The following is a 12,430-nucleotide window of genomic DNA, read 5'->3' as shown; positions in this document are numbered from 1 at the left end:
ACGATGGATACCATTGGCGCATGTCAAGTCAATCCGTTAAAATAGTGTGTGCATGCACCCCAAATTGTAAATTGTATCATAATTTGAAGGGGCATTTGCACCACTGCTCACTTGACTGTTTCCGTACCTCTCATAGAGCTGTATGGCCTGGCCGTGCACATTCTTGGCTACCTCCTTCTTACAACTCATCCCACCATGCCCGTGCCAGTTCTACAAAGTTGCACAACTCTTATAATAAATATATATATATATATATATATATATATATATATATATAATTATTTTTTTTTTTTCTTCTAATATACCCATATCATTTTTAAGTTATTGATTTGTTTTTAGGTGTCACTTTTCCACTTTCAAGCAATGCCAGGAGTGGCTGAAGAGACTAATCCGAGCCTCGGCACGTCCAACCAAACAAGAAGATCTGTTTGCATTTGCTTACCATGCTTGGTGTCAGGGTATCAGCTCTGATGAGGAAGAGCACCATGTTCACCTCTGTCGCCCAGGTAAACTGTTTATCTATTATTGCTACAGAGTACAAGCTAAAGAAACTTTTGAAGTGTGCACCCCTGGAAAAATGCTTGAGGATAAAAGTGCCCCATCTAAATGCACGGATCCTCTTACCCTAAAATCATTTAAAGGGTTGGCCAACTAAAAACATTTATCCCCTTTCTGATAGGTGATTAAATGTATGATCGCAGGCGGTCTGATCGCTGGGACACCCACCAATCACCACAAATAAGGGTCCAGTGTCCCCAGTTTAAATGGAGCGGTGGTCATGCATGCACACTCTGCTTTGCTGTACTCTGCTATTTACTATTTACGTCAGTCCTATAGACGATGAATGGAGCTGTAATGAACACACATGACCACCGCTCCATTCAAATGGGGGACACGTGCCTCATTCTTGTGATTGGTCCCAACGATCAAACCCCCAGCACTCATACATTTATCACCTATAAACAGGATAGATGATAAAGGTTTTTCGTGGGACAACCCCTTTAAGGCTAGAGCTCAGGTCAACACAGGTTGACATTCATATCGGAGCTGAAGAGGTCATGTCAAATCTTTTAGCCTGCCCCACTAGATCCTGTAAACTCAAGGAACTTTTCTGGGTGCCAGCAGCAAATATACATCTTATGTATATAGGATAATAGGGAATTGAAAATCTGTCACAGATGAATCTGGTCTCCAATGGGGGTGCTCTTATGGCAGAAAGATTATGAAATCTATACAGTGGAATCTCGGTGTTACTCATTTACGTTGTTCTGATTGGCTGTGTTTCAGGTGACCATGTAAAGGATCGCTTCCAGATGGAGTTTTTGCGGATGGGTTTTGATATGCAGAATGCATGGCGAGTGTCTGATATCAACAACAACTACAAGTAAGGACTTAAATGCATACAGCTCAATGTTTTCCCGTGCCAATTTTTTTTTGGCTTGCTGCAATTTTCGCACCACTGAGGGGAAGGAATGTCCTGCAGGCTTACATTCACACTTGAGGGCCAGTTTTTGGCGCTAATTTTGATGCGTAAACCGCGTCGAAATTGTCGCCAAAATCCCCCCCCCCCCCCCATTTCAATGGGAGGCAGAGGTGTTTTTTTCCCAGGCGGCTTTTGAACGCTAGCGGGGAAAAAAAGCAGCATGTCCTTTCTTGCCACAGCTTCTACCACGCAGGAAAAACCCGAAAGCTCCGGTTTTTTAGTGTTTTTTGCAGCTTTTTTGGCCCGCGGTCCTTGCATTATCTTTGATGGCCATGGGCGAAAAATGCAGCCAGAAAAGTGGAAAAATAAGTTCAGGCAGTTGAAAATCTGCCTCAAAATTCCTGAAGGAATTCTAAGGCTATGTTCACACTGAGTTTTTTGACGCGGAAACCGCGTCGCAAAACTCGTCAAAAACGGCCCGAAAATGCCTCCCATTGATTTCAATGGGAGGCGTCGGCGTCTTTTTTCCCGCGAGCAGTAAAACTGCCTCGCAGGAAAAAGAAGCGACATGCCCTATCTTCAGGCGTTTGCGCCTCTGACCTCCCAATGACTTCAATGGGAGGCAGAGAAAGCGTATTTCGCTGTGTTTTATGCCCGCGGCGCTCTATGGCCGCGGGCGAAAAACTCCACGAAAATCGGCGTGCAGGGAGAGGAAAATCTGCCTCATACTTCCAAACGGAATTTTGAGGCAGATATTCCTCCTGCAAAATACTCCGTGTGAACAGAGCCTAAAGCAGATTTTATCTGTCTGCAAAAATTTAGTTTGCTGCTTGACGTTCTTTTATAAATTGCAGTATAGAAATCTGAAATAGGTTATTGCTATATATTTAACTATTTGTTAGATACTAGTTTTAGAAGTTTCCCTCGTTTTCTGGAGACAGAAGTTGTGTCTTTTTTGTTTTGTTTAACAGATTTAGATTGATTTTTAGATTGGTAGCTTTTTTTATTACTTATTTTTTAGTATACCATCACTCTGATTTATTCTGATCCAACAGTGATTAATCTGTTTTGACCACTCTTTAGACTGTGCCCAAGTTACCCACAGAAGCTCCTGGTCCCTGTCTGGATCACCGACAAGGAGCTTGAGAATGTTTCTTCTTTCAGATCGTGGAAACGGATTCCTGTTGTGGTGTACAGGTAGAATTAGAAGTTTTTAACTTTCTTCAGTATGCCTTCTTTCCTTTACTGTTTTCTTTCCTCTATTGAGCTCCATCAAGCAAACTTCATTGCAATTCTGATATATTTGAATATGTTGAAATTAAAAGTCTGTATGTCTCTGTGTGTCTCTCTCGGTCTCTGTGTGTCTCTCTCTCTCGGTCTCTGTGTCTCTCGGTCTCTGTGTGTCTCTCTCTCTCTCGGTCTCTGTGTGTCTCTATCTCTCGGTCTCTGTGTGTGTCTCTCTCTCTCTCGGTCTCTGTGTCTCTCTCTCGGTCTCTGTGTCTTTCTCTCGGTCTCTGTGAGTCTCTCTCTCTCGGTCTCTGTGTGTCTCTCTCTCTCGGTCTCTGTGTGTCTCTCTCTCTCTCGGTCTCGGTGTGTCTCTCTCGGTCTCGGTGTGTCTCTCTCTCTCTCGGTCTCTGTGTCTCTCGGTCTCTGTGTGTCTCTCTCTCTCTCGGTCTCTGTGTGTCTCTATCTCTCGGTCTCTGTGTGTCTCTCTCGGTCTCTGTGTGTCTCTCTCTCTCTCGGTCTCTGTGTGTCTCTCTCTCTCTCGGTCTCTGTGTGTCTCTCTCGGTCTCGGTGTGTCTCTCTCTCTCTCGGTCTCTGTGTCTCTCGGTCTCTGTGTGTCTCTCTCTCTCTCGGTCTCTGTGTGTCTCTATCTCTCGGTCTCTGTGTGTGTCTCTCTCTCTCTCGGTCTCTGTGTCTCTCTCTCGGTCTCTGTGAGTCTCTCTCTCTCGGTCTCTGTGTGTCTCTCTCTCTCTCGGTCTCGGTGTGTCTCTCTCGGTCTCTGTGTGTCTCTCTCTCTCTCGGTCTCTGTGTGTCTCTCTCTCTCTCGGTCTCTGTGTGTCTCTCTCGGTCTCGGTGTGTCTCTCTCTCTCTCGGTCTCGGTGTGTCTCTCTCTCTCTCGGTCTCGGTGTGTCTCTCTCTCTCTCGGTCTCGGTGTGTCTCTCTCGGTCTCGGTGTGTCTCTCTCGGTCTCGGTGTGTCTCTCTCGGTCTCTGTGTGTCTCTCTCTCTCTCTCTCTCGGTCTCGGTGTGTCTCTCTCTGTCTCGGTGTCCTTCAGTTCTCCACATGGATTGGCACCCTTGGAACAAATCCAATAAACACACAAACAGACAGGCTCACACGTTATACCCGGGCAGCGCCGGGAACTATAATATATACACCATGTAGAAAACTAGCTAGGCCGAGCATTGCCGGAAGTGGAGCTGCTACTTGCTTTTTACCGCTATTCAGGGGAAATGGCTGACCATTGCTTCCTACAGCAAAATCAGGTTTTGGCCAGTTACCGTGGTAGCCGGACCTGCAGCTGATTGCCGTGGGAGCTCCCATATTAGAGGGGTTGTCTGTGATGAGGCAACCCCTTTACCAAAGGGAAACTCCAGTTATATAAAAAGTACTCAAGCTGTCATGAGCCTGGGATCAAGTGATAATGGTCTTGGTAATTTATATACTTCCACTTCCAAATATATAGAGGATAGTATATAACAATGTCCTGCAAGTAAAGGGAAATGCTTTATTATGAAAGTGTTTGCTCATCACCAGAACTGGGCCTCATACTTTACCATACTGTGTTGTAGACATACAAGAACGGGCGCAGTGATAGCGCGCTGCAGTCAACCAGAGATCAGCTGGTGGGGCTGGCGCAATGCCGATGATGAGTATTTAGTTACTTCCATTGGAAAGGCCTGTGCACTGAATCCAGGTGGACATGCTGCTACTATCAACTTCGGCAACAAAAGTAGCAATGATGGAAATGAAAATGGAGACGCAGACTTTGGTAAGACACAGCTTATAATTTTGAAGGAAATGATGTATGTAATAATATCCACAGTGACCTATGACCCTTTTTAGTGTTTTTGCTATTAATGTAAGATTGACTGTTTTTAATGCCGCTTGCAGACTCTTCTCTAACTGCCTGTCCTGGTATTGAGGGGAGCGGGGTTCCTCAGAAACTCCTAATCCTGGATGCTAGATCTTACACTGCTGCTGTTGCAAACCGAGCTAAAGGTGGAGGCTGCGAATGTGAAGGTAACAGATTTAATTTAGATAATTTGATTTCTGTATGGAATCTGTGATGGATTGGTATAGAATAATTTAATGGGATTGACCCTTGGGACCCCCACACATTATGAAAACTGGGCTGCCAAGTCCCTAATTCCCTGTAGGGAGTAAATGACTGTGCATGCACGGCCACCTATTATAGTGAAATGGGGGGACGGAAATTGGAGTGTGAGCCATATTATCAACATGCCATTAAGGTATTCAGTGGGAAAACATCTTTAATTCTTTACTGCAGTGATTATCTTAAAAATGTTGACCTACACAAATAAAACAAATTCTAAAATAAAAAAATCATAAACCACCATACCCATATAGTTTATGAAAGTTGACACCTTGCACATTGCAAAAATGCCACCCAGCATTTTACAATCATGGGCGTCTTCATTCAATTTTGCTTCAAATTGTAACGTTTTGTAAAAAAAAAATGCATAGTTATGTTAGTGGCTAAAAGTCTAAACCCAAGCAGAGCCTGAGATGCACAACGACTCGTGAAAGTTCAAAATGTGCAGAGTTCATACATGCCGCTTCTGTCTATGTCTACATGCACATATCTTCACATCACCAAAACTGAATAGATAATATAATCTGTGACCAGATACCAGGAATCATCCTTGTCACTGGAGGCTGCACGGAGGCAAAGATGTCCGTAAAGGCCCTATTACACCGGCCGGTGCAGCGAGCGCCGATCAACGAGACATCGTTGATCGGCGCTCGTTTGCTCCTGTCACATGGAGCTATGGATGGGGACGAGCGGTCGTTACACCGATCGCTCGTCCCCATACATTATTATCATGTCGGCAGCGCATCTCCCTGTTTACACAAGAGATGTGCAGCCGACAACGATAATATTTAATTTTTTTTAAAACGTTTGCTTTTTCATCTGCTGAACGTTCCACTGTTTACACTGGGCAATTCTCCACAACGAGCTTTCCCAGATCTGCCAGATAATCGTCAAGTGTAAAACCCCCTTAACAGACTGTGATCTTTCTTCCTGCTGTGACTTGCCGATTTCCCCTCCTACGCTCCAAGGCTTCCTTCACACACTTTTTGTGCGGCCTTTTTTTGGGGCAAAAAAAAAACACTTTTAAAAAGATTAAAGTTTTATAGATTATTAATGTTTCATTAAAAAAAAACCTGCAAAAAAAAAAAGTTACTACTTACCCAGAACCCCCTGCTTGCCTGCTTCTTCCTCAAGTCCGGCCTCCTGAGATGACGTTTCAGACCATGTGACCAATGCAGCCAATCACAGGCTGCAGCGGTCACATGGACTGCCGCGTCATCCAGGGAGGTCGGACTGGATGTCAGAATAGGGACGTGTCACCAAGACAACGGCCGGGGTACATAGGAACTTATTTTTCTTTCTATCGCCGCGTTCCAGCACTGATCAGCAGACTCTTCTCTCTATTAGTTATGACAGAGCGAAGGGGCTGCCGATTAGTGCAGTGCAATATCTGTCTCTATGTGTACCTCTGCCCGCCCGGCCGTTGCTAGGCAACGGCTCCGTCACACACTGACGGCACACGGATGCGTTCCGTGTGCCTTCAGTTTTTTTGACTGACCCATTGACTTGTATGGGCCACACGGTCACGGAATCTCGGACAAAGGTAGGACATGCTCTACTTTTGTCGGAACGGAACAACGGGACCGTCATAAAAACTGAAGTGTGCATGGCCCCATTGAAATGAATGGGTAATGGTGCTAGCCGTCAAAAAAACGGCTAGCACCCTGAAGGAAAAAACGGAAGTGGACATGAGGCCTTAGCGTATGTTCACACGGCTTATTTTCAGCTGTTTTTCGGGCTGTAAAAGATTATGACCTTGTTTTTTTTAAGCACTAGTTGTAGGTAAAGCTAATACAAGAACAGTCAATCCATAAAAGATAAAATGGTTTATCTTAACAATTACATTACACAAATGTCGACAAGATTCCAAATAATAAAAGCGCACAATGTATTGGTAGGTTCACACGGCCCATTTTCAGCCGTTTTTCAAGCCGTAAATTCCCCGAACGGCTAAAAATACGGAGGCTGAACGCCTCCAAACATCTGCCCATTGATTTCAATGGGAAAAACTGTGTTTTATTCCCACGGGGCGTTTTTTTATGCAGCCGTTTGTAAAAACGGCGCGTAATAAAAGTCCCGTAAAAAAGTGCATGTCACTACTTGAGCCGTTTTTAATTTTCTCAATCGAAAAAACGCCAAAAATGTCCGTAAAAAACGCTTGATGTATAAAAAAAACGGCTGAAAATCTGAGGCTGTTTTCGTTTGAAAACCGCTTTGTATTTTACGGCCGTTTTTCGTTTGCTGTGTGAACATACCCTTACAGAAACACAAAACCGGGAAGTAAAATGTTTTATCCTGCTCCCTGACTTCAAACGAGTTCTGCGCCCTAAATATTGCACATAGACCACTTTTTTTTTTTTTCATTGATCCAAAACATATAATACAAATTTAAATGAAGTTTTTTGCAAAATATTTGTTGTTTTTTTTTCGCAAGACTACCATGTTTGTGCACACTGCTGCTATGCAGACTTATGTGCTGGTTTCAAATGTATTCTGCAATCCCTTCTATTTTTCCATATGCAGCTTGAACACACAATTCAATATATATGTTATATGTTCCATTAAATATAACAACGTATTTACAGTAATATACTTTCCAACTGCATACAAAGGAATAGAGGAAGTAGCATTCAAATAAGAACTCTGCCTCACAGCTATGTATGGGGGAGGGGGGATTGCAACTTATGTACATATAGATGACGTCAATGTTTGATCTTCTCTACATTGTTACCTTGTTTGACAGTTTGAAGGGATTTATTGTATCATTCTTGCTTTTTATATAGAGTACTATCCAAATTGTGAGGTGGCATTTATGGGAATGGCGAATATTCACTCCATTCGGAATAGCTTTCAGTACCTACGAGCTGTGTGCAACCAAGTGCCTGATCCAGGAAAGTAAGTTTTGTACTGGAACAGTGGTTGGTATATATTTCAGGAGTACTACTTAGCTTCTTTAGGTCTATGTACCTTTGTTGAACACAATGGAAATTACTACAATAGACAAAGTACTTTAAGGCTGGATTCACATGGGACAGAAATGCTTCAGATTTTCCGCAGCATTTTTTTGGTTTCTGCAGCAAAATCCCTTATACATTGGAAAGGGTGAGAATACGCAGCATTCGCTGATTTCTGTCCGGAAACTGTTCAGCTGCATGTGCATAAAATGTCTGCACCGTTTATGTCCCATGTGTATCTGGCCTTAGTGTTAAGAATTTTTTTTTTTTTTTTTTTTTACCTCACCCGTTCCTGGCCAGGAGTCTACTATTTAATATTAAGATAGATGGCATTTAATTAACTATAATAAAACAATGCAGAGAACCTAATATGAAAAATGTCAAGAGGTTGCAATCGGACAGTAAAAATGAGCCAGGACCTTTTCATATCCTGATCCTTGGCCTCACCATTATTTCAGTTCCATCAACTAATGCCATCATCATGATCTTTCTCTCTCAAGATGCCACTTACCTGTCTGGTGGTGAAACCCTTTGTGTGTTTTGTAGCTGGCTATCAGCATTGGAAAGTACTAAGTGGCTGCAGCACCTTTCTGTCATGTTGAAAGCTGCCACTGTTGTGGCCAACGCAGTGGATCGAGAAGAACGTCCGGTGCTGGTTCACTGCTCAGATGGCTGGGACAGAACCCCACAGATTGTATCCCTTGCTAAGCTTCTCTTGGATCCATATTACCGAACGTTGGAGGTGAGCCGTTATGTCAACAGGAATGCTGTTTATTAGTCTCTCATTTGGAAGGTTATTTAGAGCCATTTCTTTTTCAGGGATTCCAGGTCTTGGTTGAGACAGACTGGTTAGATTATGGCCATAAGTTTGGAGATCGCTGTGGTCATCAGGAAAATGCTGAGGATCAAAACGAGCAATGTCCTGTCTTCTTACAGTGGCTAGACTGTGTGCAACAGCTTCTCCACCAGTTTCCTTGTCACTTTGAATTCAATCATGCCTTCTTGGTAAAGCATAAGTTACTCTGCAGGAATAAAAAATGTTTGATCTTCTGATTAAAAAGCTCCCCTTTTTTTTAAATATTTGTAAAGATCTAATTTATAGAAGTTGTACAAAAAAAATGGTATGAAGTATGTTCTTGTGAAAATAACATTCTACAATAAAGCCATGTTTATCTGCACCCAGGTGAAGTTAGTGCAGCACACTTACTCGTGCCTCTACGGAACGTTCCTCTCCAACAACCCATATGAACGAGAGACACGGAACATCTACAAAAGAACTTGCTCAGTTTGGTCCCTATTGAGAACTGGTAACAAGAACTTTCACAATCTCCTCTACATGCCTGGTGGTGAGATGGTAAGACTAATGTAGTAATACCGCTCTATCTCTGCTGAAATAATTGATATTCACATATCTGTAGCTTTTTGGGAAAAACAACTCACCTAAAATCGGATAATTCAGCCGTGAAGGAATATTGTACTGTTTGGCCAGGTGCGCAACCATGAATTTTCCAACCAAAAAGTGGCTCTACAGAAAAATTTAAAATAACGTTTTGACTCCTGGAACTGCTAAAAAACGTTCTGATATAAGGACCCTTAAACAGTACCATAAATTTCAGATTCCTCAACCGCTTTAAAGAGGCTCTGTCACCAGATTTTGCAGCCCCTATCTGCTATTGCAGCAGATAGGCGCTGCAATGTAGATTACAGTATCGTTTTTATTTTTAAAAAACGAGCATTTTTGGCCAAGTTATGACCATTTTTGTAGTTATGCAAATGAGGCTTGCAAAAGTCCAAGTGGGTGTGTTTAAAAGTAAAAGTCCAAGTGGGCGTGTATTATGTGCGTACATCAGGGCGTTTTTAATACTTTTACTAGCTGGGCGCTCTGACGAGAAGTATCATCCACTTCTCTTCACAACGCCCAGCTTCTGGCAGTGCAGATCTGTGACGTCACTCACAGGTCCTGCATCGTGTCGGACACATCGGCACCAGAGGCTTCAGTTGATTCTGCAGCAGCATCGGCATTAGCAGGTAAGTCGATGTAGCTACTTACCTGCAAACGCCGATGCTGCTGCAGTATCATCTGTAGCCTCTGGTGCCGATGTGTCCCCGCTCGTCTGACACGATGCAGGACCTGTGAGTGACGACACAGCGTGATCTCTCGAGAACACGGCTGTGTCTGCACTGCCAGAAGCTGGGGGTTCTGAAGAGAAGTGGATGATACTTCTCATCAGAACGGCCAGCTAGTAAAAGTATTAAAAACGCCCCGATGTACACACATAATACACGCCCACTTGGACTTTTACTTTTAAACACACCCACTTGGACTTTTGCAAGCCTCATTTGCATAACTACAAAAATGGTCATAACTTGGCCAAAAATGCTCGTTTTTTAAAAATAAAAACGTTACTGTAATCTACATTGCAGCGCCGATCTGCTGCAATAGCAGATAGGGGCTGCAAAATCTGGTGACAGAGCCTCTTTAAGTATGACTTGGTGGGAAAGTATAGCTCAATCTACACCTTTTATGCATGGTGCCATAAATCTGTTCACCCAAACTAACCTGGTAAACACCTCAGATCATAATGTAATACAGAGATGTTTTTACCTTCGCATTCGTTGTTCAGTTGACTTTAATGGTGGCATTTACCAACAGGAATCTCCCGTTAAAATTAAAATGCTTGCGTGAACTGAGCGTTACTACTTCTCCAGCACTGTCAACTACTTGGTACTTTGGCCTTGAAGGGTGTTTTGATGATGCAACATAGATTTTGTGGGTTTTTTTTTTCTGTAGGTTCTACACCCAGTTTGTCATGTTCGGGCACTTCAGCTATGGACTGCTGTATACATTCCTGCATCTTCACCTTGTATGCCTGTTGATGAAGGAATGGAACTCTACCATTCCCCAGCTTCCCAAGGTCAAGACTTTAGTTGTCGATCACTTGACAGGTATGAACAGAAATCCAAATCAAGTGACTTCTTTTACTGCCTGCCACTGTACTATTTTACATAAAACAAATGTTTTTGAGATAATTGTGTGTGTGTGTGTGTGTGTGTGTGTGTGTGTGAAGACTGTTATGCTACCATATAACAGTCAATATGTACGCTTTGCCATGTATTTATTCCTTTCCTGCTGCCCCCTTTTCTTGCTAAACCGACAATAGGAGAGTTCAGATGGAAGGGAGGAAAACATGAGTGCAGGGTCAGATTAGTTTTTAGTCTATAACCATGAAGACAGATGTCTGTTTAGGAGTCGTGTACACCTAATGTTAGAATTTTTTTAATATGTATTCTTTATTTAGAATTTTTGATACTAGGAGTCATTGCCTAGGATTACAGTACAGGACCGTTTTCCCGCGGAGAGACAGTGACGATTAGCATCATAGATAACTGATGCTAGGAGCCCGGCTTCTTAAACGTTGTTCGGTCCGGGAAATGCAGGCGACATATGATCCGTATATCACGGACCAAACACAGCCATGTGAATAAGGCCTAATAGTAATTAACCCCATCATTTACCTCACAGATTAACCCAATGTTGCCCATTATAATCATTATAGTAAGTGATCCCATCAAGTACCTCATTCAAAGTCTTAATGGGCAACATTGGGTTAATGTGTGAGGTACATGATGGGGTTAATTACTATTAATGTGAGGCACATGGAGGTTCAAAATTGAGAACACCACGTGCCTCACAACAGAAAACGGAAGGACATTTTTGTATGTTTTTTATTGTTGGCAAAGTATCGTTTTGGTATCGAGTATCGCAATACCACTCTAAGTATCAGTATCGAAGTCTACATTTTGGTAACGTGACAACCCTAGTCAGAACCTATAAGCTTTAGATTGTTTGCTGATCCTATCAAAATTAATGGGATCAACCTGATAGAACGGCAGATTTTTGGAGGATGTTGGGCTCTGTCCGGATATCAGTTCTTTTGGGACCGATGGGTCCGCCTGCTCTTTCGTCTGTATTTTGGGAGATAGGTTTGGGTCAGCCGAATGCTTTACAGTTGGCAGATTATACAGCTACCACCACTGCTTTTAGGGCCATTTCCCCGTCCCCTCCAGTTGACCCGTCTTGACTAGAAAACTACATCTTATTACCGGTCACCCCTGATAAGATTCTGTCTAAACTTTATAAAGGAGATGTCATCACAAAAACACCATTATATGGGGAAATGGGAGAAGGAACTAGGGAGGTCTTTTTCAAAATCTGACTTGGACTTTGTACTGAAGTCTGCCCATGGTTTTTCCAAATGTGTGCGTATACAGGAAAATTCCTATAAGCTGGTCACACGTTGGTACCGAACTCCAGAATTCCTTTCCTCTATAGGTCTGGTTGCGGACAGTTCTTGCTGGAGATGCCGAGAAGGAGTGGCCTCATATTTTCATATCTGGTGGTCTTGCCCCAAAATACTTTGTGTTTGGAGGGGGGTTGAAAGGTATATCAATACTATTTGTTCTACAAATATACAGCTGACTGCTGAATTGATACTGATTTGGCTGCCTCAACCGGGTTTCACTCCTTCTTTAACCAGTTCAGGACTGGGCTATTTTGCGCCTTCAGGACCAGACACCATTTAGCCCTTTTTAGCCCGTGTTAGTTAAATGGCTATAACTTTTTTATTTGTTGGGCTAGCGACGTGATTTTTGCGACGTTTTTCCCGTAGACCATGCAGGTTTCTTTTTTTTATCGTTTTTCTACACACCTTTT

The 12,430-nt window shown here is 42.9% G+C and overlaps 1 protein-coding gene across 2 annotated transcripts in view; it reads left to right on the top strand.

Annotated features, from left to right (window-relative positions):
- The window catches only part of MTMR4 (myotubularin related protein 4), an 81,037-nt gene that overhangs the window by 54,539 nt on the left and 14,068 nt on the right, over positions 1–12,430 (top strand). For both annotated transcript variants that reach the window (XM_075854098.1, XM_075854097.1), the window contains 10 exons: positions 340–506; positions 1,288–1,384; positions 2,507–2,620; positions 4,218–4,417; positions 4,540–4,668; positions 7,546–7,657; positions 8,263–8,458; positions 8,536–8,721; positions 8,900–9,070; positions 10,508–10,662. In XM_075854098.1, the coding sequence (XP_075710213.1) occupies positions 340–506; positions 1,288–1,384; positions 2,507–2,620; positions 4,218–4,417; positions 4,540–4,668; positions 7,546–7,657; positions 8,263–8,458; positions 8,536–8,721; positions 8,900–9,070; positions 10,508–10,662 (1,527 nt within the window). The remainder of the gene's footprint in view (positions 1–339; positions 507–1,287; positions 1,385–2,506; positions 2,621–4,217; positions 4,418–4,539; positions 4,669–7,545; positions 7,658–8,262; positions 8,459–8,535; positions 8,722–8,899; positions 9,071–10,507; positions 10,663–12,430) is intronic.

This window comes from Rhinoderma darwinii, chromosome 2 (assembly GCF_050947455.1).
Source record: "Rhinoderma darwinii isolate aRhiDar2 chromosome 2, aRhiDar2.hap1, whole genome shotgun sequence".
NCBI lineage: Eukaryota > Metazoa > Chordata > Amphibia > Anura > Rhinodermatidae > Rhinoderma > Rhinoderma darwinii.
Note: the sequence above shows the minus strand (reverse complement) of the source record. Positions and strands in the feature narration are given on the sequence as shown.